Source organism: Aulostomus chinensis, chromosome 5 (genome assembly GCF_037954235.1).
Source record: "Aulostomus chinensis isolate RoL2024-O1b breed Wild chromosome 5, RoL_Achi_v1.0, whole genome shotgun sequence".
Classification (NCBI taxonomy): domain Eukaryota; kingdom Metazoa; phylum Chordata; class Actinopteri; order Syngnathiformes; family Aulostomidae; genus Aulostomus; species Aulostomus chinensis.
The window spans coordinates 9,402,995-9,424,713 of NC_141324.1; the positions used below are offsets into that span (position 1 = coordinate 9,402,995).

At 47.0% G+C, this 21,719-nt stretch overlaps 1 protein-coding gene across 1 annotated transcript in view; it reads left to right on the plus strand.

Moving 5' to 3' along the window:
* LOC147261117 (amyloid beta A4 precursor protein-binding family B member 1-interacting protein-like) overlaps positions 1 to 21,719 on the plus strand; it is a 22,906-nt gene continuing 1,187 nt past the window's right edge. Inside the window, exons 1-13 of the mRNA XM_086204853.1 lie at positions 1 to 89; positions 4,751 to 4,810; positions 4,863 to 4,934; positions 5,892 to 5,982; positions 7,999 to 8,162; positions 8,240 to 8,311; positions 8,381 to 8,540; positions 10,160 to 10,281; positions 10,350 to 10,424; positions 10,497 to 10,640; positions 11,844 to 11,954; positions 20,924 to 21,022; positions 21,127 to 21,211. Coding sequence (XP_086060979.1) covers positions 69 to 89; positions 4,751 to 4,810; positions 4,863 to 4,934; positions 5,892 to 5,982; positions 7,999 to 8,162; positions 8,240 to 8,311; positions 8,381 to 8,540; positions 10,160 to 10,281; positions 10,350 to 10,424; positions 10,497 to 10,640; positions 11,844 to 11,954; positions 20,924 to 21,022; positions 21,127 to 21,211 — 1,276 coding nt within the window. The 5' untranslated portion in view covers positions 1 to 68. The remainder of the gene's footprint in view (positions 90 to 4,750; positions 4,811 to 4,862; positions 4,935 to 5,891; positions 5,983 to 7,998; positions 8,163 to 8,239; positions 8,312 to 8,380; positions 8,541 to 10,159; positions 10,282 to 10,349; positions 10,425 to 10,496; positions 10,641 to 11,843; positions 11,955 to 20,923; positions 21,023 to 21,126; positions 21,212 to 21,719) is intronic.

Consider the following 21,719-nt stretch of genomic DNA (forward strand, 5'->3'; position numbering starts at 1 on the left):
GCGAGATAAGGCCACATTTGGAAGTGGTTACTGTTAATGTGACCTCTGAGTTTGACCATCGCCACTCCATGATGCTCGGCACAGAGGAGGTAAGAATGCGTCTCCGATGCTCGCGCTTATGAATCCAACATGTAAGTGTGCGTCTGTGGAAGAGTTAAATATTTGAGCAGTCGCATCAGCTTTGTTTAGGACAAACACATGTCGGCTCACAGCAGCCAGTGGACGGTTGTGCAAGTAATTAGAAAACAGTAAGAAGCTCAACCAGCAGAAAAGGGAAACATGTTGGTTTAGTGTCAGCAGGCGAAGCTCTCTGATTCCTTTCATGCATCGAAGTCTCAATAAACGGGCCTCTTACTCAGGCTTTGGCTGGGCCCCCATTCGTCCGTCTGTCTGTCTCTGTGTTTGTTGATGTGCGAGACCACAGCGGGAGACGGCAGCGGCGAGCGGACCTGCGTGATGAGGCCGAGTTAGAAACAAATGTGGTTTTGGATGTATGCATTTATGGGTCTGCAAGTTATTGACGGGTGACAAATTACAGCAAAACATAAACGTCTTAATAAGGTGCAGCTCCGGGGCGCCATGGTGGATCCGAAGGCTGCAGCGCCCCTGCTCCATCACCCTCAACCCATCGGCACCAGCCACTGCCCCATGGAGGCGCATCCCCTTCTGCACTCTCAGATTCAGACAAAAAGGAAGTCGCTGAGTTTGTTTTATGAGTCAAAGAAAACAGAAGTTGAGCCTGACCTTCACTCGTGAAACGCAGAAGCCAAAGATGCCACAAGTTCAATTTCTGGATCCAAAAATGTCTCTTTCATATGGAAACGATAGTTAGTCACTACCGTCCTCTCCCCCTTCCCCTTTTACCTCATTACACTTTAATGGATCGTCTGTTTACTGTTGAGCATAAACACAGAGTGAGACTGAACAGAGCTGTATGGAGTGTGTGTGTGTGTGTGTGTGTGTGTGTGTGTGTGTGTGTGTGTGTGTGTGTGTGTGTGTGTGTGTGTGTGTGAGCGTGTGTCGGTGTGTGTGCGTTCTTGTACTTGCTACATAGTGAGGAGGTGAATGCATTTTTAACAGCTTAGTGAGGACATCTTGACTTGTGAGGACATTGGGGCTGGTCCTCCTCCAACATCAAACTGCTGTTAAAATTGTTTTTAGGGGTGGAGTTAGAAATACGTCAGGGTCAAGGGTCAGGGTCAGGGTCAGGGTCAAGAGTCAGGGTCAGGGTCAGGGTTAGGGTCAGTCATTTAGTTGAGATGGTTAAAGTTTGGGTAAGAGTCCAGGGAATGCAGAACATCGATGAAGGTTCTTACAAGGCTATAATTAAAAGGATGTGTGTGTGTGTGTGTGTGTGTGTGTGCGTGCATTTGTACATGTGCATATATATATGTGTGTGTGTGTGTGTGCATCTTGTTTTTTCTCACCTAGTGAGGACTGTTTCTGGTGTAACCACGAGCCCTGTCGGGTTTCTGTTTTGCTCTCAGTTGGTTTCTTTGTTTAAAAGGTCAGAGAACATAAGTATTTTTGTCTTTCTGTTCCTTTGATTCAAGATTTAGAAACTTTTGTGTTTATTCTATGTTGTTCTTTTTTTTCTTTTGTCAATAAATTAAATAAACGATTAAGTAAATAAATGAAACAGAACTCTCGTCCCAGTGAGGACCAACACCCCGTCCTGATGCAGCACAACGTTCTTCTGAGTTCCTGGTTAAAGTGTTTAAGTGTGAATTGAGTTTAGGTTGAGGTTAGGATTAGGATTAGAGCATGTGTGTGTGTGTGTGTGTGTGTGTGTGTGTGTGTGTGTGTCGAGTGAACACTCCTCAGCACAGCTCCAGCTGCAATTTTGTTCTTAAAAACACTTCAGTGTCAAATGAAACACAGACGAACAAATGTCGGCTGCAACCTCGCAGGCCTCAGATTTCTTGATTCAAGACTGAAGATACAAACCAGCAGGATAAAAGTGATCCCAGGAAAACATCATGAGCGTAGATAAGAGGAAGCACCAGGGGGACGGCTGAAGCTTCAATTGTTAGACACAGAGACAACGTCCATGGAGGTACACGGCAATACTCGTAGCTACCAGGACTGAGCAGATAGAAACACACGTGTGCATGAGTCGCTCGAAGATGTCGCCAGCAAACGGAAAATCAAAGTGGACTGCTGGAATTTAAGAACAGCAAGATGGAAAACAACAAAAACAGAACATCTACAGTATGAAAACTGAGATTACATCAAACAACAATCCGTTGGCAGGACTCAGAAGACCTGCAGACATTTGAATCAGCGAGGAACAGGAACCGACTGCTCCTCATCAGGACTCCGTCCCATCAGCGTCCGCTCAGCCAGGCCGCGCTCCAACTTCCAGCTCTGACTGTCGTTGCGTGGAGAAAACAAAAGTGGTCGGAGATGATGAGATCAATGAAGTACTGCTGCTCTTCTAGCGTTCTTTACATTTACTACTTTATGGAACTGGTGAAGCACTGGGGACGCACTGGTGAAGCACTGGTGAAGCACTGGGGACGCACTGGTGAAGCACTGGGGACGCACTGGTGAAGCACTGGTGAAGCACTGGGGACGCACTGGTGAAGCACTGGGGACACACTGGTGACGCACTGGTGAAGTACTGGTGAAGCACTGGGGACGCACTGGTGAACCATTGGTGAAGTACTGGGGACACACTGGTGAAGCACTGGTGAAGTACTGGGGACGCACTGGTGAAGCACCGGGGACGCACTGGTGAAGCGCTGGTGAAGTACTGGTGAAGCGCTGGTGAAGCACTGGTGAAATACTGGGGACGCACTGGTGAAGCACTGGTGACACACTGGTGAAGCGCTGGTGAAGCACTGGTGAAATACTGGTGAAGCGCTGGTGAAGCACTGGTGAAGCACTGGGGACGCACTGGTGAAGCACTGGTGACACACTGGTGAAGCGCTGGTGAAGCGCTGGTGAAGCACTGATGAAGCGCTGGTGAAGCACTGGTGAAATACTGGGGACGCACTGGTGAAGCACTGGTGATGCACTGGTGAACGCTGCATAGCACCGCTGCAACCCTGGTGTTCAGTGTAGAAAACTGAGCTGAAGTTCCAGGACCAGGCTCAGCAGAGTGGGAGCTTCTGCTCATGTATCATCGATAACCAGGCGCTGCAGCAGCCTCGCCGCGCTGGCGAGCAGCTCCCGCCTCATTCTTCCGTTTGCGCTCCACATGCCAGATGTATTTTTGACCCTATAGTTGGCAGGATGCCGCCTCCATATGGACAAACTCAGATGCAGAGCCTGATGAAAGACTTTGATCTGGATGGAGCTTTTTTTTAATTTTGAAGGAATGATCAGCTATTAATAAGGAATGTGATAGGTTTGGTCTCGGCTGCTCCATCATGCTCAGATGATCCAGTGATTTAGGATCAACTGGGATTCTCAGCAGCTAAATTTAAACTGAGGGGTGTCAGACTGTCGTCGCCTCTCATGATGCCTCAGCAAAACAAGAAGAAGCAGGTTTGACACTTGAAGCTGCATGAAATTCATGGCTGCGTGTTGCACAGCTGATTAGGACTCTGCATTTTTGCTCTCTTGACCTATTTAAAATGATTGAACAGTGGTTTTGTAACTGGGAAGTGTGTGTGTGTGCAGGCATGTGTGTGTGCAGGCATGTGTGCGCAGGCGTGTGTGCGCAGGCGTGTGTGCATGAGCACGGAGAGACGGGGCCGTATTTCTACTGCTTTCTACGGCACGATAAAACACAAGCTTTCCATTTTTGGATCTGTTTTTATGGCTTTGACACTCATATCCAAACTCTCAGTGTGTGTGTGTGTGTGTGTGTGTGTGTGTGTGTGTGTGTGTGTGTGTGTGTGTGTGTGTGTCTTTACATATTCCATACCACAAGAATGCACATTGTTTTGTGAGCCTTTCACAGGCTTTGTGTTCAAACCTCTCCTCTCGCTGTTAGAAACTGAAGTTAGGCTCAAGTTTTCAGTTCCTGTTGCTGCTGCTGTTTGCTCGATTGTATCTTTTATACTTTCCATATTTATTTAATTTTTGATCAACACAACTTCACCCAGAAAGTGTCTTGAGCCCATGAAGATGGAAATATTGAATGTTTAGTCTGTATTTGAGCCGCAGGACCATAAACGTGAGGAAACCCTAACTGACAGGAGCCCTGTCAATACATTAGAACATAACATTATATGGTTGATGTTTGAAAAAAAGATGAATTCATGGAGTTCAAACTCTCTGTTCTGGGGGGGGGGGGCTGGAAACTTAAAATACATCATTAAAGCAATACGTCTCCATAAAAGTATATTTTTCCTTTCATGTATTTACAAATGACATTACTGTATGACTGACCACAGCCAGCTACATTTATTTAGCTTGTAGAAAATTGCAGCTGATTGCTCACAGCACAAAAACTGCCCCGAAGTTTCAGTTTAATGAATTCTTAGGTGCATCATGGGTGTAGTCCTCTTTCTTAATCCAGCTGGATGCTCTGTAGTCCACTGACACTTTGATTTGAGCTCAAACAAACACTCTGCTCCTGCGTTTGTACATGGCAGCAGCCTGGAAGTGTAACGTTAGCTTTTAAACTCACTGTTGGACTCTTTGCTGTTGTTAGCCTCATTAGCCTCATGCTACAAACACGTGGCCGGCTCTTCCTGCATCCTGGACTCACAGAGAAGTGATGCAGGAGGGACAAACACTTTTCATCAGAGATCCAGACTCTTATCAGCGTGTCTCTTGACTTCCTGTGTGTTCTCAGATGGAGGACATAGACGCTGTGTTCAGTCACCTCCTGGGAGAGATAGATCACCTGTCTCAGGTGAGTCGCTCCCTCATCGAAACCTCACACAAACGTTTCTCTTGCATGTCAGTTGGAGGTGAAACAGGCAGGTACAGCACGATCTGACACGTCTTTGGTCACGTTCTTTCTGAGAACTGGCCAGGTGAGCTGGTCCCCCTTAGGAGGGAGAAGCGGGTCAGGAGAAGTGAATCTGTGTTGCTCGCCGCGCTAATCTGCACTGATCTGGTTACACATGGCGGTCTTTGCTTTACTGTAAAACGACGCTCTGGTAGGACGTCATTGCATCTGGTCGGGACCGAGAGGAGGTCACGGCTGCTTGGTGTAGCCCGCATAAGCTGCTCATCATACACGTGTAGCCCGCCAAGAGAAACATTACACTGACTGAGCTGACGCAGCCGCGGCCCGGGGCCTGGTCGTCACTGCCCATGTATGCAAGGGATCAATCATCCGCATTACGTCACACCTGGACCAGAACATGGGCCAATACCTGATTTAGGCACCCGTCTGCTTGGATCGTCATCACAGTGACGTCTACACAAACTCTTCCCACCTTGATGCAGCTAATCACACCTGGGGGGGGGGGGGGGGGGGGTCGCGGCACGCTTCTCCTCCCCGCAGCACCGGGAACCCAGCTGTTCCTGGAGCTGGCGGCCCAGACAGACCTTCCACTCGCTCCCCTTGTGTAGCTCCCAGTGATGGAAACACACAAGTGACATTTCCTTGTTGCAAAGAGAAAGATGTTTTGAAGGAAACTGAAGAGAAACGAGATGACAACACAGCAGCTCTGACAAATAAGTTACTCTAAACGAACCGACGCGTGATTTATAGTTGGAGCCGCGGCGGAGAGCAATGTGTTCTTCATTACTGGTACAGTTTTAAAAAAGGAGTCTGATGAAGTGCACGGAAACCACGTCTGATAAATGCCAGGCTCGAGTAGCGCAATTAGAGGCAACTCGCCGCAGTTCAAAGACACACATGGCGCTCTTCGTTTAGCGCCTGCGCTTTGATTAGGACGCAACTCATTTGATTCATCTCAGCTGTTTAATACTGAGCACAGCCAGTAGGAGAAGTTCTCAGACGTCACATGTTCTCCCCGCAGACCCTGGGGCCTGCAGCGGACCCTCAGGAGGTGCAGCCCGCCACCTCCCCCCCTGAAACCCCCTTCTCCATTGGCTTCAGGGACCTGGATGGTGAGCACAGGTCCACATCCACACAGATAAATTCAGATAGCAAGGTTACACTGCAAAGGTTCAAAGTGCCCATCCAAGAGTCAAGGCCCCACCATCTGCTGGGTGGCTGGGGGAGTCAGACGGTCGCTGCAACCCCTAAAATCGGGGAGGAGTAAGACTGAGGATAATTAGTCCCCTGTGGGATGTGTGTGTGTGTGTGTGGGGGGGGGGGGGGGGGGGGCTCATGCTTCTCTAAGGAAAACCAAATGGTTGGACCGGTGAGTGTCTGACACGCTGACCTGAGAGCAGCTCCGGGCCGAGTAAAGCTTTAGCTTCGAAGGGCAGGGAAAGTTCAGGTAGAACCACTGTACTGTCTGCACCAAGTCCCATGAGAACATCCAGCACAGAACCTCTCACTTTGAAATGCAAATTCCACATTTCACCAAATGAATATGTGAAAAGTTCAGAGGCGCGTTGGTCAGAGGGTCAGCCTCTGGTCCTGGTTTGTTCCTGTGTTTTTTTGATAGTAATTGTCCATGAGCGTGGATGGGAAGGGGCCACCAGGGTGTGGTTCCCCCTCTGGGCTGCCGGAACACAACCAGCTGCTCAGATACGAACCAGCCTTTGGCAGCAGGGCAGACTGAATAAATGGGAACACCTCATATTAAGGAGCTTGTTTAGGGGCCTAATAACCATTAATCAATGGGTAGTTATTATCCATTAGTTACCTATTAATTAATGGTTAAGACTAACCCCACGTCTGTCCATCAGTCTCTCCTCCTTTCTCTCTCTCTTCATCTCTGTCCCTCTCTTTCCTTCTGTCTCTCTGTCTTCCTCCATTCTCTGTCTTTGTCTCTGTCCATCAGTCTCTCCTCCTTTCTCTCTCTCTTTATCTCTGTCCCTCTCTTTCCTTCTGTCTCTCTGTGTTCCTTCATTCTCTGTCTTTGTCTCTGTCCATCAGTCTCTTCCCTTTCTCTCTCTCTTTATCTCTGTCCCTCTCTTTCCTTCTGTCTCTCTGTGTTCCTCCATTCTCTGTCTTTGTCTCTGTCCATCAGTCTCTCCTCCTGTCTCTCTCTCTTTATCTCTGTTCCTCTCTTTCCTTCTGTCTCTCTGTCTTCCGCCATTCTCTGTCTTTGTCTCTGTCCTGCTCTCCTGCTCTCTCTCCGTCCCCACTGATCCTGGATCTGCTCCACCTTCCTGCTGGTAAAGGAAGGTTCTGGTGGCTGCTGTTGCAGGATGTGCTGCTGATGGAGAATTGTTGGTACTGACTTGACCTGACGAACGACAAGTAACGTTTCTTCCAGATGTTTGAGCCTATTTAAGTGTTCGTGAGTCCTCAAGACATCTGCTCATCTAGATCCAACAGCAACTAAAAGATTAGTGAGTTGTTAACAAGTGTATAATAAATGGTCTATTAACCTTAACATGTCCCTGCTCTCACTTTAAATCTAGCATAATAAATGGTTTAGTGACAAATAATAGGGGCCTTATTACCTGTTACTTCATCAGTGCTTAAAATAAACTTTAGAGCAGCAGCACGGCAGAGTTCCCAGGGGGCCATGGCAAACTCTCTTGTTAAGGTTGGAAGCTTTAAACATTCAGCATTTTTAGAAGGCTGAGTTTCCTCTCCTGTAGGATCTTATTGGTCAATCAGCAAAATCAGTAAAACCTGAAATGAATCAAACCCATTCAAACCCACGCCACATTCCCAGGTTTCCCCTGACTGGTGCGGCTGTCTCGACCTCAGCCTGCTGACGGAAGCTCGCACTAAACAACAGAGGTGAAAACAACCACGTCAGCAGAAGTGAAGAAATAATAACACTAGCTTCTAGTCAACAACAGAGCAGAGGAACGTTGTTAAATCACTTCTTTTTTCAACACCAAGAATATATACAGTATATTCTGTTAATAAGTCATGTATATAGTATTTTTGTCTCAGTGTTTTCTCAGTGTTGTCTGTTGGATGCTTCAGCAGATTTAATAAGGTCCTGGTAGTCTCAGACCGGGTGACACCATCTGCTCCTCATCTCCTGTCAGAGTCTCTTAATGAACTGGAGGAGCAGGACCTGGATGCTCTGGTGGCTGATCTGAGATCAGAGTCCACTGCCATTTCAGAGGTGACACCACAGAAGCAGAGCAGCCCCACAAACCACCAGCCTGCCCAGACCCACCTGCCGGGCTCCTCTGGAGGCCCACCGATGGTAACTAGAATCTATAAGTGTTGACAGAAGCAAAGTCATGAGCAGGAAGTGACCTCCTTGTCCTGTCGTGCCTCCAGAGTGAACCTCAGACCAAGACAGACAAGATCAAACTGGCACTGGAGAAGCTGAAGGAGGCCAATGTGAGGAAGGTAAAGTCAAACATGCAGGTGTGCAGATATCCAGGTGAAGCGTCCAGCTGAGGTGAGCTCTTCCTCCAGCTGATCGTCAAGGTGCTGATGGCCGACGGCGGCTTTAAGACTCTGATGGTGGACGGGAGGCAGACCGTCCGAGACGTGCTGGACAAACTGTTTGAGAAGACACACTGTGACTGCAGCATCAGCTGGAGCCTGTGTGAAATGAACCCTGAGCTGCACACAGGTGAGAGCCACACACACACATACACACACACACACACGTACACAAACACATGTACACACACACGCACACACCTACATGCACATACTCACATACACGCACACACGCACACACAAATCATATGCAGACAATCATCATGGTAAGTGGACACACATGTTTCAAAGCTGTTGTTCAAAAACACAGAATCTGAATCAGGATGATCCGGATTCATAAATCCCAGTTTTGGTAATCCAGGATCAGTTAATCCATCTAATTTGTATGCAGTCTATCAAAGCAATACTGGATTGGATCACTCTGATGCAGAAACAAGCTAACAAAAAAGAACCCTAAAGCCATCAAATCAAGTCCCAGTGAAGACTTGAGAGCTTTTATTCTGAAGGGAAGATAAAACAATCAATAACACAAGAGGACAAATATATAACACCTACAAACATCCCCATATGCAAGTCTGCATTTGTGTTTTTTATTTATGTATTTGTGTGTTTTTGCACGTCTGTATTTGTATTTTTGCACGTATGTATTTGTATTTTTGCATGTATTTGTATTTTTGCATGTATGTATTTTTGTATTTTTGCATGTATGTATTTGTGTATTTTACATGTATGTATTTGTATTTTTGCATGTATGTATTTGTGTATTCAACATGCATGTATTTGTGTATTCAACATGCATGTATTTGTGTATTTTACATGTATGTATTTGTGTATTTTACACGTATGTATTTGTATTTTACATGTATGTATTTGTATTTTTGCATGTATGTATTTGTGTATTTTACATGTATGTATTTGTATTTTTACATGTTTGTATTTGTATTTTACATGTATGTATTTGTGTACTTTACATGTATGTATTTGTGTATTTTGCATGTATGTATTTGTATTTTTGCATGTATGTATTTGTGTATTTTACATGTTTGTATTTGTGTATTTTACATGTATGTATTTGTGTATTTTGCATGTATGTATTTGTATTTTTGCATGTATGTATTTGTGTATTTTACATGTTTGTATTTGTGTATTTTACATGTATGTATTTGTGTATTTTGCATGTATGTATTTGTATTTTTGCATGTATGTATTTGTATTTTTGCATGTATGTATTTGTGTATTTTTCATGTTCGTATTTGTGCATTTTACGTGTATGTATTTGTGTATTTTTGCATGTATGTATTTGTGTATTTTACATGTATGTATTTGTATTTTTGCATGTTTGTATTTGTGTATTTTACATGTATGTATTTGTATTTTTGCATGTATGTATGTATGTGTCTTTCAAGCTGTGTTTAAGGGGTTAATCTGCAGCTTTATTTCCCCTTTATTACCTCTCTACTTCTTCAGTCTCAACAGATCAAGTGCAACATTTAAGTTTGTGTGAACTACTTGATGCAGAAGTTTGGTTTGCCAGTGCTTGAAGCTGTGTTTCCCCCTGAATCCTCCCTCCAGCTGGGCTCAGCTTGGATGCTGTGATCAGCATCCAAGCTGAGCCTGGCTCATGTGATCTGAGTCCATTTCAGAGGCTTTGCTTCCATTGAGCAACCCTTTGTAAGTTTGCTTCGGTCCGATGTCAGAGGACCTGAGAACATCAGGAGCTCAGAGCTGAGTGAGTCTCTGTCCTCTCAGAGAGGAGCTTTGAGGACCACGAGCTTTTGGTGGAGCCTCTGGCGGAGTGGACTTGCCACAGTGAGAACAAGATCTACTTTGTGTCCCGACCTCAGAAGTACGTGATGTTCACAGAGCCTCAGGTGAGCAGCAGGTCATGAGGTCGCGCCCTGGTTTGATCCGTGACGTTAACACCTCTCTCACCCTGCAGTTGCTCTTCCTGTGGACGAAGAAGACGCCGTCCCCTGGAGAGATTTCCCAGGAGGCCAAGGAACTCTTGCTCCAGGTCAGTCTCAGACTCCGCATCATGACTACCAAGATCAAAACTGCTGCTTCAGCTTCTGTGCCGATGATGCAGGAACATTTCTGTGGTTCCACGCTGATCGTCCCCGACCTCGAGGGCACGCTGTACCTGAAGGAGGATGGAAGGAAGTTTTGGAAACCTCGGTACTTTGTGCTCAGAGCCTCGGGCCTCTACTATGTCCCCAAAGGAAAGACAAAGGTATGAAACAGCAATAATTATTGCATCATGAGATCGAATATCAATAAAACAATGAAAAAGATGACTGATGTGCTGAAGTCACGGCAGGAAGAGGAGATGTTAGCACGCAGAGCCACGTCAGCACACGATGAACTGGAGGATCACGGAAACGGCTTTGGTTTTTGGTCGAGCAAAGAAAGAAAAAAGGATATTGTGAGGGCACAAGCTACAGTTTATGATTTAAGCCCCATTTTAGGATGTTTTTAGGCTCTGAGGATGGTGGCCCAGCAGGACCTGTGGCCCCCTGCTGTTCGAGCGCTAGTTAATGCTAATATTTAACAACCATTTCATCACACTTTTTACTTGGATACATGCTGTTTTTCCCACCTAGAACATTAACAACTATCCAGTTCATGAGAACACTGAGAAAACATGGCAGCTTCTCTTTAACAGACGAGAGATATTTTTTCCAAGTTGCCGATGACTTAAACGTGAGAGCTTGCAGCAGCTGGGGCAGCGGAAGAGCTGCAGAAATGAAGACAGACAGTGTGAGCGGAGGTCTGGCCGCTATTAGAGAGGAACATGTTGTTTTGTCACTGAGACGGAGCAGAAGAATGCTGTCCCGTGAACTCTGAGAAGAAGAAAAAGGTCCGAGGGAGAAAAAGGAGGGAGGGAGGAGAGTTGTGTGAGGCAGATGTGCACATCAGAAGGAGCTGCAGGAATCATCTGAGGTCAGGGACAAATCAGAGCAGAACAGAGGAGGATCTGAGCAGGCGCGCGCGTCCACATGCAGCTGAAGGATGGGATGAAGAGAGACAAAGGCTACTGTATCCAGAGGGGAGCAGCTGCCAGCGTGGAGCCTGCAGAGCTGCAGAGGATGAAGGATGACAGGGTGAGAGCAAGTCAGCCAGACACCTGAAAAGAATCAAACGTGGATCACCTCCATCCACTTCCTGGAAGCACAGGTGGAGGTCCTCCAGTCAGAAACATTGGCTTTCATGTGTGAGCACCAGGTTTGTCTGCTAGAAAAATGCTGGAGACTGTGAACTGAAACAAAAGTAGAATGTCTTAGTTTGTAAAACCAACCTTCACTCTCTGCTGCGCACGCGCACACACACACACACACACACACACACACACACACACACACACACATACACACAGGCAGCGTTCAGCACAGTCACGCCTGTCACGCTGACTCGGCTGTTTTTTTTCATCCATCAGACTTCCAGTAACCTCGCCTGCTTCCTCCGTTTTGACAAAGTCAACATCTACACCACCAGCAACTACAAGCAGAGATACAGAGCTCCCAGCAACTTCTGCTTCGTCCTGAAGGTAAGAAACGAGGCCGAGGGAGCCGACGAGGAGAGGAGATGATTAACATGAGACGGAATTTTATCACAGAGCAAATTCTTGAGTCAAACTGCTCCCAATTACAATTAAAATGAAAAACAACCACACAGACAATACAAATAAACGAACAACAAGAGCGACCAGCTGGAGATGTAAACTGGATGATGAGCGTCCAGACAACGGATGTAACTGTCATGAAAACGTTGCCTCTTGTTATGTTATAACATGGCGCATGATAATGATCGTATTATTTTCCAGTAACTGCTGGATTTATTCCCCCTTGTTAGCTTTTGACCAAATCAGATTCAGCCTATCATGAAATAGAAACATATTTTGCCAGAAAACGAACATGTAAAAGTAATTACCAGCGGCAACGAAGCCATTGGTCAACGCAGGCTTTTATCAGATCGACCTTCTCATTTTTATTGAACTCCAACGATCATTATTTTTAGCAACGTACTGAACTGAGTGCTCTCACTGAAGCGGGGAGGTTCAGCGGTGAAACCTGATAGTGAGGGTGTATTCATGCTCGGTTACATCAAGAAATGTTCAACAAGCATTACTTAAGAATTATGAAGCCTTTATTAATGCTCAACGTTCACCACCTTCCCCCTGACCCCAGCAAACGCCAACACATCCACTGAGTGATTAGGAGTCACGCTAATTAATAGTTAATTAAGCATTAAGTAACCATTATCAATGCATCCTTATCTGCTCTGGTACGTACCCCCCTAAGTCTTCTACACCAAGCTGAGGATAAACCGAGAGGGTTCGGTTCTACACAACACCAGAACGCCAGTGTTGAGGTCAGAGAGTGCTGAGTCATGTTTGCGGGGTGATAGAAGAAGAAGAAGAAGAGCCAGCAGAAGTGACGTCTGCAGTGAAAGCACTCGTCTTGCTTGTTCACTGTCCTGCTTTACATGAAGGCTGAAATGCGGTGGTCCAGCTTCTTGAACCACAGCCACACCACCGCTGGATGTTTACCGCCATCTGCTGGAGGATTCGAGCACTGCAGCTAAGCCGAGAGTTCCGCTCTGGGACCAGGCCTTAGGGTGCTCAGTCCCTCCCCTACTAAATCCCTCAGGCCACGTCACATCAGAAGTACGTTGATTTTCTGATTGTACTGGTTAGGTTTATATATGTAGGCCTATGGTTTATATGTATGTACAGTATTAACATCCAAACCAGGCTCCTCAGGCTCCTTCATCCCTGACAGAGCTCCTAGTCCCCTATGATCCAGCTAGAACCCTTCACTCCCAGGATGCAGGGTTCCTGCTGGTTCCTAGAGTTCTAACAGTAGAATGGAGCCAGAACCTTCAGCTATCAGGCTCCCCTCCTGTGGAACCGTCTCCCAGTTTCAGTCCAGGACCCAGACCCCCTCTAGGTTTAAGAGCAGACTTTAGACCTTCCTTGTTGATCAGGCTTATAGTCAGGACTGCTTAGGCTGGCCCTTAGATCTGCTGCCATAGGCTCAGACTGCTGGGATCTCCCATGATGCACTGGGCTTCTCTCTCCTCCTCCTGTCCTCATACGTGTGACTAACTCCTCTTCTTTTCCGGAGCCTTCGGGCTCCCCACATCCTAGATCCTGGTGCTTCTGGAGGAGGCTCCAGACCTGAAGAGGCTCCAGCTGCCACCCGTAGCTCCACCTGCTCACGTCCCTGTCTATCCATCAGTCTCTCCTCCTTTCTCTCCCTCTTTATCTCTGTCCCTCTCTTTCCTTCTGTCTCTCTGTTGTAGGAATTTTTCAACAAGTCATCATTAATCAATCAGAAGGACCCACAGAGTCTATATTGCGCTGTTCTAAATCTGGAGAGGACACCTTCCAGTTAGTTCAAAAGAATTTATTCAGATCTACAGAAAGTCCAGAGCTCTGGAGATTGTCTCCCTATGCTGGAGTCAGCATACGCAGATGCGTCGTCTCTGGCGTTGGGGCAAGAAGTCCAATGATGTCACTCTCTCTCCAGTTTTATGTGTTACAAGGAGGTGCTTACGTGATCGCTTCTGCTTCAAGTGTGTATTTTTGATCTTCGTGCTATTTTGCAGATTCTTCTGTCTGCCCGCGTGCCAGCACCATCTGTTCCCATCGTAGACTTCTTGTTGCAGCTGTGAAGATCAAAACCTCTCTTGTCCTGATTCATGACCTTGCTCTTATCTACTTCATGCTACCGTAGAAATTCTGGGGACTCTGTTCTGACCTCATTAGCTTGAGGGAGTGATGCTAGCATGAGCTACACTCCTGCTAGTCCCTGTGGTGACCTTTCACCTGTCCACTCTTATACAATCTGGTCTGTGCTTCACTGCCTTGTGTTTCCTGCACTCTAGTTGAAGCAAATCTATCAATACATTGATCTACATTTACCCCTGTTGAGCACTACTAAGTGCTCACCTTTTGATGGGCCCGATAAATTTATATTTGAGTGTCCAATTGTGGGGTCTCGTCAGTGTACTCATCTACCCAGACGAGCTCAGGTCCATCCTCATCCAGGGGAGGAGCTGAGGGTTCAGTGGTGGACAGCATCTGGTATGCTGGCGGAGGCCCATTCTGCATCTTAACTTTCTTCTCCACTGCTGCTGAAATCACACGCTCACACATAGATCTGATGAGTGGGACACAACAACAACCAACCAGGATCAACACTGTCAATGCTACCAATACTCCAAATATGACACTCTTGATCATTCCTGACCATTTTCCTGTCCGTACGTTTTGTCTGTACCTTTCCTGGCTCCTCTAGCCAACCACATTGACTTCTCCTCTGGTGCAGCTTTGTCTTGTAACTCAATCAACTCAGTCACAGTCCTTGTTCGTTAACTAGCCGGCGAAGCGGGGTCGTCTTGTGGGTGTAGTCGCTAATATGATGACGGCTGTAGCCTGTGAGGCCCAGAAATTACATCATGTCACGAACTGTTTGAGGCTTGGGATATCTCAGAATGGTGTTACGATGCTCTGCAGAAATGGAAGTGGCGTTACCGGCGACTAATCTTCCCAAAAATGTTACTTGGGAGCGCGCACATTGTAATTTGGATTTTGGATTTCAGGCACGCCTGGGTGGCTTGTAGACACTCAGATTCAGTGGGTGCGGCAATGAGAAGATCATCTACATACTGTAGTAACATGCAACCTGGCGGGAGGTGGAGGGTTTTAGATAAATGTTCATGTAGCGCACGATTGAACAGGCCAGGTGAGAGAGAGAATCCCTGAGGTAGAACAGTGTACTGATATCTGTGTCCGTTCCACGTGAATGCAAAGTACTTGCGCAGTTCAACTGGCAGAGGTATTGAAAAGAATGTGTTTGCTTGATCAGTCACTGTGAAAAACTGTAGTGTTGGAGACAGTTGAGACAGGGCAGTGTGCGGATTTGGAACCGGGATAGGAGGCGTGATTACACGTGCATTAACAGCTCTCAAGTCATGAGCCGTTCTCCAATCTCCGTTGGGTTTCCCTTCTGGTAGAACAGGAGTGTTCCAAGTAGAGGTGGAAGCCTCCAGAACACCTTTTTGTTCAAGGTCCTTGATAATCTGAGTGATGGGCCCGACAGCACCGGGCTTAGGTGGATATTGTGATATCCAAACGGGCGGTCCAGGTGACACTTCAAATGTTACTGGTGTTTCAGGGTCACAGTGTCCTACATCTGTTCTTCCTCCTGACCACACCGAAGGTGGTATGGTACTGAGGAGTTCTGTAGTCATGTCACTATCTGAATTTTCACGTCCATGTTGTCTCGTCAACTCACACTGTTGCAACACCGATGGGGTCACAGTGTGATGAGTGATGCGATAAGTCTCTAGGGAGGCTGAATATGTTAAGCATTCCACCTGCGTCTGTTTCCAGTCGGTCGCTAAATGGGCCGCTTTGGTCGTTGGTCCGAGATCCCGAGCATCCACTCTAACTCCCACCAACAGTGAGATATGTGGGACTGAGGTATCTGACATCTGGAACCATTCATCTTGTTTGGGGGTCAACACCACATGGGCTGCCACTCCTGTTTTATTTACATATATACAATCTGACTGCAGCATCCAGTGTGAACCATGCACTTGACCAAACGCCTCTTCATATACCTCATTAGTCTGATATCGATCATAGAGGAGAGTACAATGATACGGATCAGTAGGAGGATCATAGGGTGCATGGAGTTAATCCATGGGCGCCAGGTTCATCTAGACACAGTTCCTCCCAGTAGATGGTAGCGTTAACATTCTCTTTAACTTCAGCTTCATGCATCAACCATTGTCCAGTCACTGAGGAGGCCAGCACCGAGTTGGTAGGTGTCATCTTTATTCCATGAGGGAAAGATATTTCCAGTCCCGTTTCACCACAAAAAATAGAGTCAGGTGTTGTTGTGGTGCCTGATGGTCCTGTGGTGGTCCTCCCTAACCACGCCCACGTCCCCTCTGGGATGGAGGTTTGTTAGGACAGTATCGTGCCCAATGATCTAGTGCCCCGCAGACATAACATCCCTCCCCCTGCGGCGGCCCCTGGTTACCGTTCCCACCTCCCCGACCACTGCCTCCTCCTCTCTGTGGAGAGTAACCACGCCCTCTGCCTCCTCCTCGTTGGAGAGGGGCCTGATAGTACTGAGGCTGGGGTCCAGGTGGAGCCCACTGGTACTGCAGTGGATAGTATGGTAAGGCTGGTACCACAGGTGCAGGCATTACTGGTGCCGGTGGTGCAGGTGTGGCCTGCTGTTGCACCCTCTGTTTCTCTGCTCTGGCAGACTTCTTAGCACCGTTTGCTTGTTCTCTAGCTTGTGCTATCTGGAGTTTAGTCAGTTGCATCTTCAAGTCCTCTAATTCTTTATTAGATTTAGCTGAGTCACTGTCTTCTTGTCTGAGTCTGAGAGTAAACACTCTGCACCACTGTGCCAAGTTATCTCCACTGCAATGAGGATCATTTTCCATCTCACTGCGCACCTCCTGTGACACTCCTGCTAGCAGAGCCATTTTAAACTGAGTGGCTGCTTGTGGGGAATGAGTTGGTCTTTCACCTGTTCTGTTCTCCCACTCATCCTCGCATCGGTTTATGAAGGAGGAGGGAGACGCACCAGGCTGCCTGGAAAACACCGTGAGAGGGGCTGTGCATGAGGGCGGAAACGCCCTTCTCAGTGCATTTCCCCATACTCTCGCTATTTGTGTGTCAGGCATGTTATCAGGTGCACCGTTAGTGTCAGCTTCTGTGTCGATGTCTAGTACACGCGATACTGAAGTACACGCTCCTACCAGGGCTCTCATGTCCCCTATGAAGAGTGTAGTCCCCGCTGTCAGGGAGTGTAACTTTGTCAGCCAGGGTCCTGCACCCTCATCCCATAAACTGGGGAGGCGTCTAACCAACGTATCTCTGTCGGCGAGTGGCCACGGTTTGTATATCACCCCCCCCCCCCCCCCCCGGTTGTTGTATCAGCGGCATAGCGAACGTCGTTGTTTTGCTACTCCCGCCTGTAGATTGACTGCGTGTGTGATCAGACACAGGGCTAGCAGAACGGCTTCCTGGTGTACTGGGTGCTGTACTGGGTGGACGGCTTTTTCGTGTTGGCACGTCATCATCAGAGTCTTCGCGCTCGAACACAATGTCACATTTCAGTTTTCCTGGCATAGATTTGTGATCTTTATCACGTGGTTTTGGTGTCAGTGGAGGTCTATCAGGTAGCGTCTCTCTGGGATCCCATCCTCTGGAGTGAGGCGAGTGATATTCTACTCCTGTTCTTGTCTGTAGTTTTCTGACTGACATCAATCTTTCATCAGCACTGGGCTTTCCCCACTTTTTAGGGGGCTCAGGTCTCAGTTGGGGGTTTACAAACAGTCTGGGTTCTACTGTAGATCTGCTTTTCTTTTTCGTAGGGGCGGGTTTGTCAGCTGCGTCATGGTCAGTCTTGTCCTTCTGTGGTTCGTCACCATTATTCTCTAGTAGTCCACCACCATATTCTTCTTCTGTGTCTCTATATGCTTGCTCATCTCTCTCTCTCTTCTCCCTGTCCTCTCTACTTTCCCTGTTTCCACCTTCATTTCTCAGTCTCTCTTCTTCTAGTCTCCTTCTGGCTTCTTCTAACTGCTCTCTCACCTCATCGTATTCTGACTGTCCCTGTCCACCGGAGGCCTCATCCTCCTCTTCCTCAAACTCCACCTGTACATCTCCCTTCATCGAGATAACAGGCATCTGCAACACTGCTGCAGGCGCTGGAGGTGCCGACGGACCTGAGTACGGAGGAGGTTTCTCCTGCGTCCCTTTCAGCGTCTGTATGTGACACCTGGTTCCAGCTGCCATGGCCATCAAATGCAACATTGCTCTCCACTCATCTTTCTTCTGACCTGCTTTAGCATGCTTCTTCCGACTCAATCTGCCGGGTTTCACTTTGTCATGATCCATCACTTCATCATACGCCATCTTCTCATCCACACACAATCTGTCCCTGATACACTGGAGTCCACCGACTCCCCACCACTTCTGTCCTTTACATTGTTTAGTGTATTCATCAATGTTCTGTCTCAATGTTTTCTTTCCCTTGTCATCACCACAATAGCCAGATATCGCCTGCGATATGAGGCCTTTCCACCACACCTCCCACTGTTCACAGTTAAGTTTATCATTGTTTGCCATGGTCTTTCACAATTATCATCACACAACACAGTTCAAATGTGGCCACACACTTCTCGGTGTCAGTGGATCTTGTTCTCCTCAGTTGTCTCTCCTCATTCGCTTCTACACTATCCAAGATAGTGCGATGAGGAAACATAGGTCTGAGAATTTTACTAACTCCTCACCAAGTGTCCAATCCCACAGTTCCCACAGACCCCAGAGACACACAGACTGGGTAAGTAATTTTAATCAGCGAAGTTGCAGTTTTCCCAACAAGCTTCTACCACTCGATTTTACTGAGGGGCGGATGTTACTCACTGCAACAGTCTCATTACTTATTCTTCCCACTTCGTCTGTTTTGGATGCCTCAGAAACCTCCCACACAATTCCCCGTGCACATTAAAACAATTCTTTTTTTTTTTGACGTCTTTTACTTCTCTTATTTCTTCTGTGACTTCTTCTTTATGAGTTGTTAACTCAATGGACTCCGACACTTAAGCCTGCCAAGCCCGTAGCACCAATTTACCGCTTTTCGATCCATATATTCGGGGGACTCTATTGCCCCGGGCCTCGAACCCACTAGCGCCGTTTATGTCACTCTGTTGGACCCTCACTCTGATTAATTCAAAGTCGAACCCTCTCTTTGATCTTCGATAATTTCTTTTCTGTTAATCTTTGATGTGTCCAATTCACTATGAATGACGGTGGTCTTCACAATTCTCTTAATTTGGATTGTCCAATGGCAGTACTTCGATACAACAGGTGACTGCTTACCTTATTTCATGTGGCGCGTCAGAGAATTGAGAAGTCCAAAGTCACTCGGGATGGTCCTCAATCGACCGAGATACCGATGTCCTTCCTCCAAGATCACGTTGGGGTCACCAAGTTTCTCTGTTGGAATTTTTCAGCAAGTCATCATTAATCAATCAGAAGGACACACAGAGTTTATACTGCGCTGTTCTAAATCTGGAGAGGACACCTTCCAGTTAGTTCAAAAGAATTTATTCAGATCTACAGAAAGTCCAGAGCTCTGGAGATCGTCTCCCTATCCTGGAGTCAGCATACGCAGATGCGTCATCTCTGGCGTTGGGGCAAGAAGTCCAATGATGTCACTCTCTCACCAGTTTTATGTGTTACAAGGAGGTGCTTATGTGATCACTTCTGCTTCAAGTGTGTATTTTTGATCTTCGTGCTATTTTGCAGATTCTTCTGTCTGACCGCGTGCCAGCACCATCTGTTCCCATCGTAGACTTCTTGTTGCAGCTGTGAAGATCAAAACCTCTCTTGTCCTGATTCATGACCTTGCTCTTATCTACTTCATGCTACCGTAGAAATTCTGGGGACTCTGTTCTGACCTCATTAGCTTGAGGGAGTGATGCTAGCATGAGCTACACTCCTGCTAGTCCCTGTTGTGACCTTTCACCTGTCCACTCTTATACAATCTGGTCTGTGCTTCACTGCCTTGTGTTTCCTGCACTCTAATTGAAGCAAATCTATCAATACATTGATCTACACTGTCTTCGTCCATTCTCTGTCTTTGTCTCTGTCCATCAGTCTCTCCTCCTTTCTCTCTCTTTATCTCTGTCCCTCTCTTTCCTTCTGTCTCTCTGTCTTCCTCCATTCTCTGTCCTTGTCTCTGTCCATCAGTCTCTCCTCCTTTCTCTCTCTCTTTATCGCTGTCCCTCTCTTTCCTTCTGTCTCTCTGTCTTCCTCCATTCTCTGTCCTTGTCTCTGTCCATCAGTCTCTCCTCCTCTCTCTCCCTCTCTTTCCTTCTGTCTCTCTGTCTTCCTCCATTCTCTGTCTTTGTCTCTGTCCTGCTCTCCTGCTCTCTCTCCGTCCCCACTGATCCTGGATCTGCTCCACCTTCCTGCTGGTAAAGGAAGGTTCTGGTGGCTGCTGTTGCAGGATGTGCTGCTGATGGAGAATTGTTGGGTGGAGGTTCATTGAAGGAGGGAGGTGCTGGACCTGCTCTACTTGGACAGAGTCAGGACAGAACTTTGGTTTATATTTGGGGTTACACAAATAAAGCTGACTTGGCTATCGCATTCAAAGAAAGCCCCTCACTCCAAACGTTTGTTTTGTAGAGGTATTAAACTTCTTTCAGACTGGTGCGAGATTGCAAATATATTATAAAGTCCAAATTTTTCAGAATCCTTGTGAAAGGAGCGTAACTAAAACCATAAAGCACATTTGTTAGCCTGTTAGTTTATGAGTGTGTGCATGCTAGCTCAGGCAGCTAACATTAGCTGATAATCTCTAGCTAACTGGGGCTCGATGAGGTCGAGTGGCTCTGGGGAACAAAAAAAGTCTACAATTCCAGCTGCAGCACTGATTTACGGTGTGTAACCTCCCCTCCACCTGCGCTCTCTCCCAGCATCCCTGCATCCAGAAAGAGTCGCAGTACATCAAGTTTCTGTGCTGTGACAGTCAGGACACGTTACTGCTGTGGATCAACGCCCTCCGAGTAGCCAAGGTCAGTGGACACACACCGATTCAGCTTCCCTGCCAATACACTCACAATTATAGCAGGTGTGTGTGTGTGTGTGTGTGTGTGTGTGTGTGTGTGTGTGTGTTCAGTATGGGACAGTTCTGTATAAGAACTACCAAGCTGCAGTGAAAAGAGCCTCCACCCTACAAGTGGTCCGTTCTGCAGTCTCCAAAGGTAACTCTGCTCTCAACACGCTCAAGACGCACAAAAACAATGAAACATCAGCAATATTTGTCCAAAATATGCAGATAAACGAAAATCGAAATGCAGACTGAAACTCTGTAACAGAAACGTTTGCATGTGTTTCCCCTGGATGCATCAAGACTTGTAACTTGATTCGTCTCTGCAGGAAATGAATGAACAACACTTACGTGGAACAATTAGACGTTTCACTCAAACCTCATCATTGGCCCGTAGAAGACGTGTTGGGTTACGCCACCCAAGTCCACACTGACTGAGGTGAAACTAACCCTAGTCTCCAGGGAAGGGTTATATACTGCATGTATTTGTACTTCAAATACTAATAAAACTGGACTTCAGAACTAGTACTGACATAGTATTACTAGTGCAAACGCATTCGCCTCTTCATGCGTTTGTAGCTAAGATTTGGAGAGTAACTTCCTCTCGATGCTCCGTCCTGTAACACTGAACATGGCTGCCTCTCCGCTGCTGCACGGACGTG